This window comes from Emydura macquarii, unplaced genomic scaffold (assembly GCF_026122565.2).
Source record: "Emydura macquarii macquarii isolate MOO-44397 ecotype Brisbane River unplaced genomic scaffold, CSIRO-AGI_Emac_v2 contig_554, whole genome shotgun sequence".
In the NCBI taxonomy this organism is placed as follows: domain Eukaryota; kingdom Metazoa; phylum Chordata; order Testudines; family Chelidae; genus Emydura; species Emydura macquarii.
The window spans coordinates 13926370-13945780 of record NW_027130691.1 but is presented as its reverse complement, the minus strand read 5'-3'; the positions used below and the strand labels follow the sequence as shown (position 1 = coordinate 13945780).

The following is a 19411-nucleotide window of genomic DNA, read 5'->3' as shown; positions in this document are numbered from 1 at the left end:
AGTTAAGACAGCTGATCCATCAGCAAAAAAATGATAGTTGGATCCATGTGAATGGAGGCATTTCCTTAGGAATAAGCTGTGAAGGAAGTAGAAGAGGACCAAGAACAGATCCGTTTCATAAATGCATTACTTTGAGGAAATAGCATGTGTGAGAGTATATGTTTGCTTCTACACCTGAATGCATTAGAAACTTCAAGGCCAGCTCAACAGATTATACGATTAGTCTATTTTGGGTTTAGCTAAAAGCTTTCCTGAGAAGTAGCTGGCACTATGGGAAGCCATCACAACTAACTGACTTTATCTGAGTTTAAAGCCATCCTATCCTTTGCTCAATAGAACTCAATGGGCCCAGTCTGCTAGAGATTAGCTTCTTTCTTTTCATGGAAAATAATGTGATCTGATCCAGGCAAACGACCTAGATTGGAAGGTCTGAATTCACATGCTGTCTAGTAGCAGAGGAGGGGTGGGTTCAGACAATATTGTAACATCTATATTCTTGTGGCTTTGGCAAGATGAACTTTTCTAAAGGAGTTATCAGAGTTCCTCTTTCTTTTTGGTCAGTGTAAGTAAATTAAAATGTTCTTTTGCTTTCCTTAACAGTAAGAGATTGTCCCTTTTTTCCCTAGAATATGCATCCACATTTGTCTGACTCAAGGAGTCTGACTCAAAATTTGTTCATTTTCCCCCTGCCAGTTCAGGGGAGGTTGATCTAGGAGGCACAGACTGATTGTCTCTCTCTGATCAAAAAGCTTGATGAGGGCTGGGGTCTCCCTTTCCTTCCTAAACTATTCGGATATTCCATTTCTGCTTATTTTGGATTCTCTAATTTCTTTCCTTTGCTCCTTCTGTAAAATAATAATAATAAGGTCAGAAGATGATGAGGTGGGTATTCAGAACCCGGGAAATCCTGCAGTGAAAGCCTGGACAACTGAGGAATCCTAAAGGAGGTGCCTACACTAGAGTCTTCTTTTAATCTTTTGAGTTAATTGATTTGCCAATTAACTCTAAATACTCAGCATGTTTGTAAAGGCTAGTGTAGATGCTCTCAAGATGTTTGTTCTTTACCTGAGGGATCAGCGGATTTGCCTTATTGCCAAAACAAATTCTTTAATGCTAATTTTTTTGCCATGTAACTTTGTAGGAATCTCAATCTCCTATTGATTTAGGGATTATGTTTATCCTATAATCCAGTGTCTCCACCCAGCCTGTCAGATGGATATTCAGTAAATATTATTCACTATTGGACTGTTCCATTAAAAAAAAAGAAGTACCCTGTCCCGTTGCAGTATCTGTTTACGAACAGAAGACAGTACATTCATAATTGTAAACTTCATGCCCGGAAACCAACTGCATTCCCATGAGTACATAAACACTCCTTGTGTCTCAAAGAAAAGGAGAGTTAATGTAGACGAGAGCCCATTTTCCTCTCCTCGTTCTTTTTTTTTTGTGAAAATAGACCTTCTAGTGAAAGCAATGAGGTTGCTGAATTCCACACACTTCCTTCTCAGTAACTGCCAATATCACCTCTAAGTCCCACCTCTACCAGCGAATGGGGAAAAAAGTCTCTCGGGTGATGGCTGAAAATAGAACAATCAAAAGTGGGTGTGGAAAACTGAAAGAGCATAAATGAAGCAGAAGTTCATACCATCCAGAAATGGCTGTGTAGCAGTCTTGTTAGTAAGAAAAGACTCAGCTGGGTAGCTAAAGGAGTAAAGCTGAGTTAATTTGTTTCTCTGTTTAGTGTAATAATACCATTAATCATGAACTATTTTGCTGTGGAAGTTGAGGAACAGTACTGTATAATTCCGTCAGAATGCCACTGCAGTGTAGCGTTAATGAATCATTGCCATTACACTTTCATGTAATGCTTCACAATACAGTAAACGGCAAATCACTGACTCCCTTTGCTGTTGTCACAGATTGAATACCATTCATGATAAATTCTTCTGGCATTTATATGGGTGCAAAATGTAATTCTTTAGGAATTCCACTGTAGCTGGCCACTGAATTAATGCCTACTTATTATTACAGACTAAATGTTACTGTACCATACAGGAGGCTTTAACTGGATTGCATACACACTACAATCTTGTTGACAGTTCTGAACATTCAAAAGATATAGCTATCCACACTTTTTGATGGACACTAAGACTAACATGCTGAGTTTGTCTCTTGTCTCTGGCTCTACTGTAAATGTGTGGTCAAACAAGCTGGCACGTTGAACAATGGTGGTGGAACAGAATTTGAAGGCCAATATTATGCATGAGTCAAGATTACGACTAGCTCTTTGTGGTGAGGCCAATACACTTTTCAATTCCACCATGTGTTATTCATTTCTCCAATTTCTGCTGGGGTAGCAGGTGCTGATTTTTAATGCCTGTTTTTATTTGAAGTCTCCTTTCACATCAGCCTAAGGACCCTGCTATTTATTTATTTATTTATTTTGTATGCTCGGTAATTTAATCACACACTTAAAAACAGAAGCTGTAACATGCTGTTAAAACAGCCTTGCCCACTGTTAAATCAGTTATTGACAGGAAGGAGGATAAGAGGAATTCAGAATGCCCCCCCAGATGTCAGCCTAAGGGGAAATACATGAAAATGCATGTAGAGAACAGAGCTTTGGGTCTGTAACCTCCCTAGTCTCCTCATAGCTATGCCAGCAGCATTGTTCTTTAAGCAAGCTGTTGCACAGAGGTTGCCCATGAAAGAGTTGCATTTGTATTTTTCTCCCTCTCACCCCCAAAAGGTGACATAAACCTGTATGTGCTACAGAGACATCTATAACTTGTTATGGTTAATTTGTATGAGGAAGTGTCCCTCTCTGCACAAGGTAAAACTTGTGCTGCCTCGTACACCACAGATATTCTACAGCTGTCAAAGTTCTTAGTTCTGTGATACCTTTGATATTGTGTCTGAAATGCTAAGAGCTAAATCCTTGGTCAGTGGGCAAGGTTCTTAGGGTAAAGGGGATGGGTAATCAGAGAAAGGTTTTAAACAAACCCCTCAACCCCTTCATCACATGGTGGCTGGACCATCAAAGTACCTGAAGCACTACTGGCATTAAAAGGCTCAGCATATCTGTCGATAAACCATTAGCCTCAAAGTCAAGAGGACTAGCTATGACACACAAACAGTCAACTACCTTTTTTCATCCAAAATCAATGTTGTATTTATCTTCATTGATCTACAAGGAAACTGAATGTTTAAAATTACAGGGGTGTAGGGGGGAGGATGGGGGGAGAGGGAGGGAAACGAGATACAGAGTCAAGGAAAGAAAATAGTAGCGGATGGCTGAATTAACTAGAGTAAAAGCCCAGGATATATAAAACATGGATACTGAAAAATAAAATAAGGGAGGGGGGAATGGTACAGCAAGTAAAACATGGCAAAATTTACATATGAATGAAAAGTAAAATTTGAAATAAAAATAAAAATCATGCCAAAAAGCAATTCAAGGCAGAACCACACTGAAACAAACATTTGCTTATGGTCTTCATGTACTATAGATAATATCAGAATTTCTTTTTTCAAAATCAACCGACTTTTTTTTTTTTTTTTTTTGCACTCCTAAAATTCTACTGTGTCTTGTATACAGATTCCAATAAGAACACTGCACAATTAGCACAAGGGGTCCACGGAAAATTGTCCTTGCTTGCCAGCGAGCCTGCCCACAACACAAAAAAAGAAAAAAGGGGGGGGGGGGAAAAAAAAGGAAAAAAAAAATTAAAGAAAGGGTCTGCCGCATGGGTACTGTGCCAGTTCCATCTGTTTTTGCCATCTTGAAAAGTAGGAAACCAAAATCTCCTCCCAGGAGCATCTCTCTCTCTCTCTCCTTGGTGAACTGTCCCTTGTGTTTGTACAAAAAAAATGCAGTCTCTTTTTGTTTTTTTTTTTGTTAAACACAAGCATCCTTCTTCCTGTTCACATGCCATTTCCATTCTGTCTCCAGAGTTGAAAGTTGTTTTGGTTTTTTGGGGTTTTTTTTTTTTTAAATCTTCCTCCCCCCAACATCCACTAAGACCTGCCTCCAAGTTCTTGCATAGTTGAAGTATATATGCTGCACTTAGCTTTCTGAGTGTGTATTTCTGACTGTGACAAGAATGAGTTGTAACCATGTTAACAAATAACCAGAGTGGTTCTAGAAACCATTATTTTATAAAGTCTACCTATGTTAAGAATTTAATATTGGTGTACATTTATATTAACAGAATATTTACAGTTTGTTTGTTTTCTTTGTTTTTTTTGTTTAAAACAAGAAGTCAAAAAAAATTCCTCTTAAATTTCTGCATAATATAATAAGGCAAAAAACAAACAGTTTTGTACATTATTATTATTAATAATAATATTTTAATATATATCTAACTTCGGTTCCAAAGTACCAAGATAAGTGATCGATTGGCCTCAGTTAGGGAACCTCACAGTGGACTGTAAGAAACTACAGTATTTCCATAAATACTTTAAGAAACCCTGGGTAATTTTCTTAAGGATCTGAGGCATTTTAAATGCAAATTTAACTAAAAGCAAAATTTCTCTTTTCTTTTAAGCGAATAAAGAGCACAAAATTAAAAAAAAAATACAAATCCATTAAAAATGTTTCTCACATTTGGGAAAAAATGTACAAACTTGATATTTTTTTAATAACTCAGTTTAGCACAGAAACAAAAATAAAATAAAAAAATCAATACCTATATATATTAAATTCCCATTCTTAGCAACTTCTTGTTGGAAAGTTTGAAACCCCTAACCCTATTATTTATGGAACTGTGCTTAACTTCTATAAATTTTACATTTAAAAAAAAAAAAAAAAAAAAAAAAAAAAAAAGGTTACAGCAGTGCATTTTGTAAAAGATTTTTGTTGTTCTATATACAGCGAAGTTTAAAATTCACCCTGTTGGGGACTATCGTGCCTCTACTTCTTTGGGGTTCCTAGAGGGGGAATAGTCCCTGGACTCTGAGTTTGTGAGTGGGGTAGTCCTGCGTGGGGAGGCAGGCCTAGTACTGCTCGCTGGTACCAAAGGGGGTGGGGCACTCAACGCTGCGGTTGGTGGGTTCCTATTTAAAATTCCATTGTGCATGGCAGTGGATGGACTGAGTCTGGGGTAATGCATCCCGCTTAAGTGAGGCATGAACGATGGCATGTGTGCCAGATGACTTTCGATAGGGGACGAGTGCAGGTGGTGCATTCTGGCACGCTCAAGTTCTTCCCGTAAGTGCATGCGCTCTCTCTCCTCCGCTTGCCGCAACCGTTCCTGCTCTCGGCGGGCTTCAAGAAGGTTTTCATGGTTATAGTCATGCGGTTCCCTGTCTCTGTAAGAACGCTCATGGTCATAAAATCCAGAAGTAGCAGGGAACCTGTGGATGGGATCTGTCCGGAGCTGAAAGTCCATTCGACGATGCAGGTCTAAGCTCCGGTACGCATCTCGCAATGGGTCCCTCACTGGGTCCCAAGAAAATCCAGGATGTGGCAGTCTCTCCCTTCCTGACAAAGGATTCATGCCCATGAGAGGGGTCATCATTCTGCTGCGGTCTAGAACATTCATGTTGTTCATCTGGTGAACACTACTCATGGAGAGAGGCATCGTGGCAGCCATAGAATGGGGTAATGGTAATCCATGCAAAGAAGGTGGTGGCGGATGCTCCACTGTTCTGGAATGCTGTGAAGGTTCAGATCCCACTACCAGCACATCACTGTCCTCTTTGCGCTCCTCTTTGACCTTGATGTCATTCTTAATCTTCTGCAGGTCACTTGGAAGCTCTGGCTTTCTCTCTATATCCTTGTTCATTAAATTGCTAAGTTTCAAGCTCTCGCTTAGTGCAGGTTTGCTGTAGGGAGATACAGACTGAATTACTGGCTTTGTGTTGTCCTCGGAGGGTCTCTTATCATGGCTTGGAGTTTCCTTCACGGGGGAACGGCTCTCTTTTATTTTGTGTTCTGTCATGGGCGGCTCTCTCAGTCGGTCGGGGTGCTCTCGCTCTGGGTCTTTGGACCTTTCCCTTTCACCAATGCTAACTTGCCTGATAGGATCGCTGGAGGTCTGGCTGTTGCTGCGGATGAGGTTGCTGATCTGATGGGTCACAGGAGCTGATGCTGGTGAGGATCTATTTGAATGTCTGTTTTTATCCATGAGATCCCTGTGTAAAGAGAAAATACCTTATTGTTTATGTGCGGTCGTTTACACAAAACACCTATGCCAACAATGAACAGAACTATATATAAAGTACATATTGCTATTAAAATTGAGAGTGAACCTAGAGCTTCTGAAAATGAGGGACTCCTAGCTTTAGCTGGTGGTAGACATGGCAAGAATAGTGCTCAGCATTTAGCATTACTATGGGCTTCTCGTGAGCAAAGAATATCAAATGTGCACTTGTTTGGTGACTTGCAAAATGGGACATGCATGAGAGAACATCAAAGTCACCTTTCACATGTGACCTTATTGTAATTTAAACTTTAGTCTGCTTAAGAGACAGGCTAGTGCATTACTGAAGGGCTAGAAGGGTCAGTGGATTATTTTAAAAAACCATTTTTCTAGACTATACCAGCCAAGGAAATAACCATGCTGCTATCAGTAAATACAATCTATTATCTAGGAATATTAGCCATTAATTTTCTAAGATATGCTTGAGTTACCATGGTGGCTGCACTGATTCTGTGTGACATGCATCTAAGACAAAGACACTGAATTGGCTGGCAACTTAATCTTGAGTTCTATGCACATTTATACTAAATTCTTCATAAAACAAATCCATCTTAAACAACTCTATCTTGGGGCTTGAGCAGCCAGGACATGAGGTAACGTTTGTTTTTCTAGGGAGCTGCAGATCTGCTTTTTAGTTCAATTCAATTGAGCTAAGTGCTGCAATTTCAGCGGATACGGCAGCTGTGTAAGAAAAATCCCAGGCACTAGAGATATATGCACATTAAACTGCTTAAACTATATTTCAAGAAGGGCTGCTGTGAGGAACAAGCGGTTTAATGCACTGGTGCTAATTAAATGAGGAAGGTCTCATACAAGCAGTGATGATATCCGATATTTAGAGTGGGAAGGGGAAGCATGAGAGTGGGGTTGTATTCCCAGCTGTACCACTGATGTGTTAACTGATTTACCCAAGGTCAAACCTCACTGTGCCTCAGTTACTCCCATCTCTAAAAGAGAAGGAGGGGAAATAATGTTCACCTTTTCAAAGCACTTCGGGTGCTTTGGGTAAGAGGTGCTCTAAACACCAAGTATGAGACAACTGCATTATGTAACTGACAAATTTAATGATGCTCGTATTTTGTTGGGTTACAGTCATAAGCTGAATGATTAGCATGGTGGAAACTATAAAGTGCTGTTGGAGTTCTGGGAATATTTATCTTCATTTGCTTATTTTTCAGGGCACTGAATTTTGGCAAACCCTTGGTATTGGTTCAGCAAAAGGTTTTAGACACTGTGGTAGACAGACCTGGTGATGTTTTTTGGTCAGTTAAGCTGCTTTACTAATGGCCTGCCTACACAGGTACATTCAGGAAAGCTAAGCCAAATTAACTAAGGCCATGTTGACACTACGGATACTATGGCATAGCCCCATAGTGTAGACACAGCCTACGCTGACGGAAAGGGTTTTTCCATTGGAGTAGGAACACCACCTCTCCAAATGATGGTAGCTACATTGCCAGAAACATTCTTTCATCAACATAGCTGCCTCTGTGCTGGGGGTTATGTTGGTTTAGCTCTGCATACTGTGCTTCTCTCACACCTCTGACTGATATATTTATGTTGGCCTAATTTTGAAATGCACAGTACACCCTTTACTGGATGGTCTCATTCTGAAATAAAGTGACCTTAGTTCGTTTTAGTGAAGTGAATTAAGCTAATGTGAACTAATGCCACTTTACATTGAAATGAATGTCCAGATAGGGGTTTAATGCGCTTTAACTAATGCTCTTTGAAATTCAGACCTTTAGTTAATTTGGCTTAATTTCTTCCCTTGCAGATAAGCACTAGGTTTATATGCAAAAAGGTTCTTCTCCCCCTTACAAAAGTGTGTGTGTGTAAACTGTACCAGAGACTATAGTTCTATGCTATTTAGGATTCTAGGGCAAATTCTCCTCTCAGTTACTCCTATGCAATTTTCCTGACTTTAGTGCATGGAAGCAAGAGAGGTCAGAATTTAACTTGCCCTTTGTACGTAGTACTGCTGCAAGGGACTGCATAAATACTTCATTACAAATGCCCTGGGCCAGATTTTCATCTCCAAATCACCAGGTTAAATCCCCTCCAGTGTGGTAACAACAAAGAGTTGTCATCTGAAGTACCAGCAATACCCTCCCAGCATAAAAATGTTCCAAGCAAACAGAAAGGCCTGCAGTTTGCCCTGAACGTCAACAAAGTCGGGCTGTGTGTAGAACAAGTGAGGGTGGAAAAGCTATTTCCAAAGTGGAGGGGCTTCTGTAGAATGTGCTGGCATCAGGCATACAAATCTAGGGATAGGTTGTTAGTATCAACTGCCAAGGTAAAACACACAGAGTTAGCCACTCAGATAACCAGGGCCTAACACACAAAGGCTTTATGGATCAAAATCATACTTGTAGAAGCCAAAACACTACATGGAGCCCAGGTGAAATATTCCAATCATCAAATAAGGTTTTATCTACACTAAAGCTGTTTTTAAATTCAAATTAATGGATTACCCATAAACATGAGTTCACTGATATTTATGCACATGCTAATAGTCCGGGTGCTCCACAGACATTTGTGTTTATCCTGTTGGTATCCTGGGACAAATGTTTGCAGAGTGTCCAAACTAGCATTAACATGTTAGTTGAGTCACGTTAGTGGGCAGTGCTAGCTGACATTGTTTACAAGCATCTATATCACAAAACTACTGCCTCATTTTTGGAGCAGTTGGCACGTTTAGGCTCTCAGGTGAGACTGCTAACAGGATCCGAATGGGCCATGGAGCCTGAGAACCACACCTTGGTTTTTTTGAGTCAGGGAAGGAAGCACAGAGAAGGGTGTAGAGAAACCTTCCAGGCTGCAAATGACATGTTCTGTGGGTAAAGGGAGGGTATTGGTCTGCAGATCTGTCAATCTGGCATCTTTCACAATGAAGTGAAAGATAGTAGGTTCTCTTGATTCTACAACTGACAATTTCCCTGACAAGCCTCATGAAAGAGATACTTGGTCTGTTCTAGTTCCTGTAAGTTTCTTTTCCATTGGGGACATTTCGTCACAAGAGCTTGAAAATTGCCTGCTCCACTGATTATTTTGTCTCTGGGCAAATGGACATGTTTCTAATAGAGCTAAAATTAATGACTTTTTATTCACCTCTTGGTTTTAGCATCTTTGTTAGCACTAGGTCGGCAACAACTAAAGTGGAATCCCACATAGGCAATTTTTTTTCTGGGTCTTGCCAAAACAATCTATTTTGGTTCCTGAGCAACAGAATTGTTTGGGTTTTATTGGAGAGATCTAGCTAAACTTGAGAGGCACTGCACTTAGCTCATTTCATGGGAGTGAGAGAGATCAGATCACAGTATCACAATGTAATTTGCAAAGCTTTGCTAACCTGAGATGTTTTGAAAGACAGCAAACACTGTAGCCTATGGCAGCTCTCATTCACCATGCCTGTCCATTAGAGCTATCTAATGAGAGGCACTTTGGGGATAGAGTCTACCTGACTGATGACAGGAGAGGACGGATTTGTTCACCATGTTGCCACAGACAGTGACATTCAAGGATGGGTTGTTTCCATCGTGCCAAAACAGCCCTATGTCAGTGCTGAGTTGAGGAGAAGCCCTGGTGACAGCTTCAAAGAGAAATGCTCGCCTCACTCAGCAGCGGATTTACAATTATACCAAAATCAAGGCCACTGGAGGAGGAGTTGAAGATTAAGAGGTATAAGAAAGTGCCAAAGCGTGACTGCCACATACCTCTCTTTGTCTCTGTCATCTTTATTCAGTGAAAGATCCCTCTTCTCTGACTCCCGGTCTCTGTCATGGTTGGTTACTGAGGAACTTCGCTCGGAATCTCCTGGTTTAGGCCACTGTGGAGGTGTCGGGAAGGAAGGCGGGGTTCGATGCAGTCTATTCCATGGCTCGTGGGGATTATTAAAGCTCTGTAGGTTTGGACCTTCTTTGTGAGCAAAAATGCTGTTGTGAGCTAGAACAGTGGGGGGCAAAAGGGAATAGATTTTTTCTTTCTTTTGAACAAGAGTTAAAAAAATTCATACCAAATTATCCCAAATAAATTCTGTAAAGTGCTAATTATAACCACAACTATCCTTTCAAGGCTTCTCATTTTGGGGTAAGGGAAAGCTCCTAGCAGGAGGTTTCAACCACCTTTGATAACTGCTGAAAGACAAAGCAGTTCTTAAGACTGTTTGCGGGGGAAGCTTTAACCACAGATCTGAGTAACTCCTGCAAGGTAATGAGACCATTAATGCCATGAGGGATGATTGAGAATTGCCCAGCTTCTCTTTCTTTCCCACCACCATGCAATCCATCACAACCAGTACTCACTAGCTCCCATCACTGACGTAAACTAAAAGGTTGTAGGTAGTTATGGAAAATCAGCTCCCTGCAATGAGGATTCAGGGCCCTGTTTGTTAAGGAAAGCATAGGTAGTGTGTAGTTGCATTTTTTTTTTAAATGTAAAGCTTGGCCATGGTTCACACGCTCCTTTTAGCATGATCAGTCACTTGATTTTTGTCCACCAATCCAGAATTCATCCCTGTTCTGCATGAGATGCACACGCATGCTCTCCTGTGAGTGTCTGCGAAGCATGCCTTACCTGCAAGTAACGTGTTTTTAAAGGAAAATAATTCTCCGTGTGTGGGACTTCAAATTCAAACAATGGGAGTTGGTGGGAGGGGGTAAGTCTGCACAGTGATTTAGGAGAGGTATCAATGGCTATTCTACTGCAAATCTTCACTGTTGAAGGGTGTCACTTTACATGCCAGTAGGTAGCAAAGCTCAGTGGAGTTTCACAGCTCTGGCACCTCTAAGAGCACACAAGGCAACAATCTTGAGCGGTGAAGAGATGCAGAAGCACAGCTATTGATAGGCGTGACATGCAAAAAAGTTCCCCCCGCAGAGACCTGGAAATCTTAGGTGCAGTGTTTTCAGATAGGAGAATGGAGGTTAGGAAATAACTTTTTTTAAAAACTACCACCAGCTGCTGTAAATATTAGCATGTGGCTTTTTTGGAAGGGATGTTTGTCTGCAGTAACCCAGCCAGTACTTACTCAGAGCATGACTGCCTAATCCTCCAAAGGCATTGCTGCCTAAGTTCCCAAGGCCGCTGAAGGTGCTTGACCTGCTAAATGGATCTGGAAAGGCAAACAGGGATTTAGCAGGCATTTAGCCAAGAATGTTGGAGAATGAAACGCACCCCTCCCCTTGTGAATGCTCTGAATCCAAGTAGGATTAGGTCAGACTTTAAGCTGATCCTCCTTATTGCAAGGTTCTTTGCACAGAAAATTCCCAGCATGTTAAAAAATGGAGACGGAATTCAGTGCTTACTACATAAACAGATGCTGTAGTAAACTTTCATATGCCAGTCAGAGGGAAGCTAGAAGTTAAATTTTACTAGCTGAAATTGGGGTGGCAGTTACTAAGCTGCAACACTATTCACCTGGCAATGAAGAGCTGTAAACTGTCTTCTGGTGCAAGAGGGCCTTGCACTAAACCTTTTCAGGACATAAGAGGACGCTGATACACTGATTTACTCTCCAGCCCTTTTCTGAGCCTACTCTGGGTTCTGGTACCATGTCACAGTGTAGACATCAATAGAAAATAAGGCTCTGAGCAAAACCAGCAGCCTTGGTATAAGATAGCAAAAGGCTCCTGTATTAGTAAGCTTATACCTGAGAGAGGGTGAGGCCAGACACAAACACCACACTGCTGCTAGCTGATAAATATTTCGGCAGCATTAGACAGTTAGTGGAGGAACTAGAACACAAACCCATTTTGGGAGGCATGGGGTTGATGTCTTATGAAAATGCGTTTTGATACAGATGAACTTTCTTTGCTCTATTATTTTTTTGCCCTATTATTATTATTAGTATTTCCGTTGCCTTGAAATGGGAACTGTAGGCACCTTGGTAAGTGGAATGAGAGGGCGTCTTGTTTCAGTATCGCTTTTATATGCACCTCTGTATTGTCTGCTGTGTAACCTTTTCACAGACATAATCCTAAATGAATCACTACAGACAGTCATCCCTATAGCAACTATACACCTGGGCCTTTTGCACTAAAATTCCTTGTACAGAGCCATTGATTGCAGCGACAGTGGGAGAGCTAGTGTAGATTAGGGGCTATTGTGTGTCTCACCTGGTTATTTAAATCTTCTCTGAGTCAGGTTAGATGAGCTGTTGATTAAAAGGCCAGGGAAGGGTCTGCGCTAGCACTACATCTATATGGAGGTAACCATAGTTGGAAATTTTAGGCTGGTGTAGAGACAGCCTCAGAGGACTGTTTATCCTCACTAATGTGAAAGTAGAATGTGATCATAAGGCCTTGCTAAGTCAGGGCACCACTTCCCTCACCACACTGCTACCATTCAATTAAGACCAGTCCTAAAACATTTTAAATTACATACTAGAGCTGGGTCAATACGTCAAAGTTTTCCCACAAATATATTAATTAGAATTTTTAAACTAATAGACTCTGACAGTGTTTGCACCCCACTCTTGTATTAAATATTAGAGTGACTCATTTGCAGAAACAGTGAATTTTAATTGAGTGTTGGAGAAAATTCAAAGAAAACAAGTTACCATGGATATTTTGTCCTTGAAATCACATTCTAACAACTCATCATAGGACATATTCTGTTCACTATAGGTGGTGTGTACAGGCTTGACTAACATGAAAGTTAGTCCAGAATTAGGTAGGGTGTGGATTTGAAGTGGAATAGCTATTCCTGTGCAACTCTGATTCTGGAATACAAATGCCTTTTTTTCAAATTATCTTAATCCACTTTGGAAATGGATTAAGCAAAAAACAGAAAGACACATTTATTCTAGAATAACTCCATGCGTAGAAAAACCCTTATTATCAAAACTAACCCACACAGCTTGAACTTTGACTGATATAATGAACTGCTCACAAGGACTATATCAAACAAGAAAAATGAATTTTGTGAATAATTGAGAATGAAGAAATTTTAGAAAATTAGGGTTTGCTTACCACCAATTAGGGAACAGAAAAGCAGGCAAAATATTTGGGATATACTGTACAGCCAGCTCTAATAAAAACCCAGCCAAGAATTTAACAGGTGGGAAGAGATGTGAGAAACACATTTTAAATTATGGTTTGTATGCCAATGATTGGAAGTGCTAAATTATTCTTTTTCTTTGTTTCGTTTTAGTCACCTTTTGATAAGCCTCCTAACGATTTATCCATCTAATGACACAAATTCTTATTGTTTCTTTGAGGCTACCATATGTCTAACTGTACAGAAAGGAATAAATCTCTACAACTAAGATATAAGTAAGCATGCACAGTGTCTTTTCATTCATGGAGTTCCACCTTTCTGAGATTCTCTGTCCACTGGCAGTGGAGGGATCTACTAATCCTGCTGATCTTGGGAAGTAATTTGGAGATAGAAAAACAAAGGGTGTGCTGGGGAAAGATTCCTAGTTAGCTTCAGTTTTCTGTGGGGTTTAAGCCCCACCTCCTCTAATGCTATAGTATCTCAGACATCATTGAAACAGGGAGTCGGAACAATAAATGTGAAAATAGAACAATAAATGTGAAAGCAGGGTTTACTTACACTTACCTGCCAAGTGACTAGTAGGCAGGAAGCTGCTATGATGAGGTGAGGGTCCAAAAGGGGTGGTCGCTGGGTGTGCAGCACCTGTGAAAACAAGGTAGGGATATGTTTTTAGTCCAGTGATGGGTGTTTAATATGAAAAACTGAGGCTCCTGTCCAAGTCCATGAGGTAGATACAAAGGCACAGGATATACTTTAAGTACCACAGAGGTAGAAAGACATCATGTGAAATGTAGCAACAGGTAGAATTTCTTTCCTGCACCCTCAATCAGGGCAAGACAAAGGGTGAATGTAAGATCTTGCATCAAAATTTACTAATTCTGATACTGATGCCTTTTTACAAAAGATTCATGTAGCATGATCATTTATTTCACTGCATTTAAATTGGGCTGGGTCACACATCAAAACAGAGATCATTCTGAAGTGGGACAGTTGGTGGCAAGGATGCATATGAAGCAGCACTCTGTGATGGGCACACCGGGAGCACAAAATCAATCATCCCTACCCCAGGGTATTTGCCTTTAGGTTCCCTAAATGCATGGCATGTTGCATTTTTTGGCTAGAATTAAATTACATGAGGTCTCCCCTACCCATCTCTTGTCGAGTTCGGTGATACTGTTCACTGCCATCTAGGGAGCATTACATCAGACTTTGATGAGTTGCTGGGATTCAAGGCTTTTGGGGTCTTGTCTACACTAGTAAATATTTCCGAAAATATCCCATCACTGCTAATGGTTGATTCAGCTGGTGGTATCAGTGATAGGAGCCTTAGCTGACATAAAGGCCCTGGAGACTGCCAACATTTTAAACACTAGGTTGGGTAGACCAGGTCCATGGAGGGTTAGATAGACACGGTGTTTACAATGTTGGAGGCCAGTTGGAGCACAGCCTGTGCTAATATCCCACTACTGCAGCTGAAATGCTTGGAAATTCTTAAGACAATGGTTTACTGTAAATACACCCTCCTGCCTTGCTCAAAGGGAGCACAAATATTATATATAAATATATAAAAAACAAGATGCCCCTATTCCCATATTTTGTTATGAACTAATGAGACTCCATCATCAGGCAATGACAGAACTGGCCCTTTTTTGAGACCAGGCTAAGCTGCGCACAAAATTGACCAAGAACTTAGCACAGTCTTCCAATACAGCATTTTATTGCTTGCTTATCTCATGTTGCACTGTAAATGTATTCAGTGAAAAGTTAACTTTACCACCTCCATTAAGACTGGAAGAAATAAGAAGCAGGTTCTGTCTGCAACATGACACCACAGGGATGTGGCACTACTAAGGGTCACAGTGGATAGTAATTAACCTACAGAGCAGAAACTGCTACCCAAAAATGGCCAATCCTCACCTCCCTAAAGTGAATACAACTCAGTCCAAACCAGGAGATGAATGTACCTATCCACTATCAGTCAGAACTGATGCACAGAAGGTCATTGTTAAACAGAATAATGTGTCCTAAACATGAGCGGATTATAAAGCCCCAGGGACAGAAACATGTGAGTCCCACACCAACTTGGGCACTGCAAATCTAAGCAGCCAGAAAATGAGTTAAGGAAACTTAAGAGAGACCACAGCAACGAAATCTGAAGTTATCTATAAACATTCCAACTGCTCCACTGCTTCAAGATGGATGGAGACTGTCATCTATCTAATCCTTTAAGATTTCAGAAGATGTATAACGGATGGGAGATTTCTTCAAAGGAGACGGCTTACAAACTCAGCTACACGGGCTGATAATAAAAAAATCCTCTGGAGAAAGCCAGGAGCAGCACTGTGGGCTGTCAGGTAGTTATTAAATATAATGTCTGCCAGGCAGCTGAACATCCGTCCTGAAGACAGGTGGCCCTAAGATAACTTATGTCTCCCACAGTAACAAGGCAACACAGCAGAACCAATGATTCACACCAACTACACACTTGTTCAATCAGGTGAAAAGAATGCCTCAGATATTGTAGAGTAAAAGATTTATTTATCCATATATTACTACTGCAATGTTTGTTCACTCGGCTCTTCTCTGATAGCACACTTTACTTAGATTTACTGTGTGATGGCTGTTGTGATTAATATACTCACAGACTAGTTGCTCTAAGGTTATTTATCTCCAGCTGAAGTAAAGAATTCTATTAATTTGCCTTCTTTAACAAATCTATTCCATGCTACTTCTATTCTTGCTTTTGTTAAGAGATAAGCTTGTTGTTATTATATCACTGAGATCTAGATATTTCTCAGGCATGTTTGCTTCTTTTAAAGAAACGTTCAAGATACTAACTGGACAGCAGTTTCAATTCAATAGACCATTTCTGTCAATGACTGCAAACTGTAGTATAATACAGACCTCAGTGGCAAAACTGAACATTAAGTGGGCATCTTTTAAAAACAACAAGGGCTTGATTTCAAGATAGTGGTAAGAAAAACAGCTCCCATAGTTAAAGTAATCAGTGTATTGTATACACCTACTCACTTACTGTAAATACATCACCATAGTACCTGAGCACCTGCATAGAGATGCTGTGTATGCAGGGTGGCATCATACAGCATAAAAGTTTTACTGTCATGATGGACACATTGCTTATGTGTGGTGAAGTCACCAGTCACTCCCTCTTTGTGTCTATAATTCACTTCCACAAATCATTGCAGAAAGATAAACAGGTCCCAGTGATGAAGGTACTGAAGGCTACCTAAACCTTGTATTTGAATCTCAGCTCTCAACTTGATGCTGAGTTAGGTTTTTTTTTTTTTGGATTAGGGCAAAATTCATGCTACTTTTAACCACATTAATTTTAATGGAGTTATATACCAGGGATAAATTTGACTAGATTGATCACAAATATACACAAGTGATACTGTGTCCTAAAAGAAGAGTAAGGTGAGGAAAGAAAAACACCAGGTAAACAACCCACTAGTTAACTACATAAATTAGAATTATATTGTGTCATCCTATTCAAGTGCACAGGTCTCACTGACTGCCTCTGTAAACTGCACCCCTGGCTCGGAGGGCAGATTTAGGTAAGTAACATACGGAAATAACATCGGAAGTTGGTTGGGGGAAAGAAGGACTCTTGGGGACGAAGACAGAAATCTTCCTGAATATAAAATAATAACGACACACAGTAGAATGTCAGGGTTGCAGACTGCTTCAGTCAGAGCTATTGGGAAGAATTCAGTGTGGATTATATGGTGTTTTGGTTTGTTTTTGTTTTTTTAAAAGCTTTTAATGAAAAATTGTTAACATTGAAATTCTTTTGATCTTCTGTGATGCTTTAAAATCAATTGTTGTTGAACTTTTTGTTCACAGAAAACCATGTTTTCAGCAGACAAAACACCAAAATTTTGAGGAGGTATAATAAATATATCATGGACAAGTTTAAAAAAAAAAAAAAAAAAAAAGGCAGAAAAGGATTCATTTGAAATTCTCTGCAACAGAAACAAATTTTAGTTTTTTTGCAAAATAATTTTTTGACCAGGTCCATACAGCATGTTAGTCTGGCATGTGCCAAACTAAACTAAAAGCCAGCTGGATAAACCCAAGTTCAATTCCTATGAACAGTCACTGTAATTCCTTTTGCCTTGTGGGGTAACCCACAGTTCCATCTGGACTGAAGCAGGAAGACACAGCAGAACCCAGAGATGGATCTGTTCTAATAGCACAGTTAACAATGTTCTTTAATATTTTCAAACCATTATGCAGAGTAACACTGCACTGCTTTAATTTTTGAGGCATAATAGTAATAGGGAAAAACATATTAAATCCACTGACTGTGTGATATCTCTACAACAAATGATGATTCTCTCCTTACCTGTGGTGGAAAACAGTGGCCTGGCAAGGTCTTGTGGGTAATGGAATCCTGGAAAAACTCCAGGGGCAGGTGGTCTGCTGAAGAGGTCAAGTTTACCGCCTATCTCTAGCTTGTGAGGATCCAGCTGCATTTGCTGTCAAACGATACAAGAACAATCTCATTATACATTTCCTTTCTTTATGGGGGGGGAAAGAGAGAGAGTTCAGGCTCACTTCTGCTTAGTACTGCCAGGGAGAGTTAGGGAGTGTGACGGCAGTGTCTGTGGTCACATATAGCAGTCATGCTCTGACAGCCTCTATAAGGCCATTTCACTCCACAGCTTCTCAGCTGCCTGCCTCATCCACATGAATAAGGCCTGAAGTGAGCTCTTAGCCCCACAGTATACAGAGCGGAGCATGCAGCATGATACACTGAGTGCACTGCACCCTAGGATCAGTCTGCAGTCTTGACCTGATAAAAAACATTCCACAGGCTGAAAGCTACAGACAGAACCAGAAGCCTTAAGAGTCGACGACAGAATTCTGTGCTTTGTTGCTCCAGTTCAGAGAGAGAGAGAGAGAGAGAGAGAGAGAGAGACTTTCACAGACTATTCCTTTTCTAGAGCTAGTAAGCTCCAAGTGAAAGGGGGAAGGAAAGAGAAGAGATGTGGAGGAAAAAAAAAACTGTCTATGAGACTCTCGATGAGATTTTTAACTTTCCCCTAGAGAAGATGCAAGGCTACTAGCAAAGAGCCAGACTGATACATTGACAAACGTCACCTATTCTGAGAAGATAAGCCTTTTTGTAAATGTACAGAATAAAATGATATTTTTCACTTACTAAAATTTACATTTACCATTTTAACGGTATTAATTAAAGAGCTCCAAGTGAAAGTAGTAAATATTCATTAGTAACCAGACAAACACTACAGTAGGAGCCATGAAAAAAATCACTAGAGAGATCATTTTACTGTGATATCTGCTGTTCTAAAAGTAGGCCCCTGCCAGGGGGAATGTTGAGTTTGTAATGGCACCCATTGTACCTAATCTTGTTATCTCTTCAGTTTTTAAATTCCCTCCCATCCCCCCACAGAATCAAAGAAGAAAACCCAACAACTTCTAACACAGTAACTATCATTCTACTCGCCTGCTCTATGTTTTGTAAAATGTCCTTCACCGTATCGGTCATTTCATTCTGAATAGGATAATACTCCATATTCCACAGGAGGTACTAGTGCAGAAGGGAAATGATATTAAACATGTATGCTTCATAAAAAGCTGGATCTTGGGCAAAATTACCCTCCCCCTTCCCTTCTTCTGATCTTCCTCTGGCTTCATACTTAATATCTGCTGCGTGTTTTGCTATCATTCAACCCAACTTCCTTGCCCTCAGACAAACTTAACAGTTTCTGCCACAGATGTTAAAAGATTGAAAGTCTTAGTTAATCTATACATCACAAGCTGAAGCATCATCACTAGTATTCTGCTTCCTGCTCATCAGTTACTAGAATTTAGCTTCTAATAAGCCAGAAGATTTGGCTTCATTGGCTAAACTGGCTCTGTTACCTTTATCTTCTGCTGGTGATGGTAGATCTGCCAGGCGATCTGTACGTGGACTGCACACCACTTCCCAGGCTTCTGCAACCAAACGGATAAGAATATAGATTAGTTCAGTGTTAACCGTCTATAAAGCCATCTATATAACCACTTATTTCTCTTTCTTTAAAACAGACAGTTAAGAAATGAGACACTAATTAACTAAATTGGCAGAGGGAGGTAATCAACATTTTTAAGTATCTTGAAACTGATTAAATGTAATTTTTTTTTTTTTAAATAAATGGGGGTTGAAAAGCAAGAGGTGATAT

General features: G+C 40.2%; 1 protein-coding gene across 10 annotated transcripts in view; it reads right to left on the bottom strand.

Annotated features, from left to right (window-relative positions):
• Positions 1 to 1527: 1527 nt before the first annotated feature.
• The window catches only part of FBRSL1 (fibrosin like 1), a 690776-nt gene continuing 672892 nt past the window's right edge, over positions 1528 to 19411 (bottom strand). For 7 of the 10 annotated variants that reach the window (XM_067539808.1, XM_067539799.1, XM_067539800.1 and 4 more), the window contains 7 exons: positions 19113 to 19184; positions 18694 to 18777; positions 17569 to 17701; positions 13767 to 13844; positions 11233 to 11316; positions 9920 to 10148; positions 1528 to 6135 (listed from right to left, as the gene is read on the bottom strand). In XM_067539808.1, coding sequence (XP_067395909.1) covers positions 4902 to 6135; positions 9920 to 10148; positions 11233 to 11316; positions 13767 to 13844; positions 17569 to 17701; positions 18694 to 18777; positions 19113 to 19184 — 1914 coding nt within the window. In that variant the 3' untranslated portion in view covers positions 1528 to 4901. Of the gene's footprint in view, positions 6136 to 9919; positions 10149 to 11232; positions 11317 to 13760; positions 13845 to 17568; positions 17702 to 18693; positions 18778 to 19112; positions 19185 to 19411 lie in introns of all 10 variants that reach the window. The other 3 variants (XM_067539803.1, XM_067539804.1, XM_067539805.1) reach the window with 3 other exon arrangements.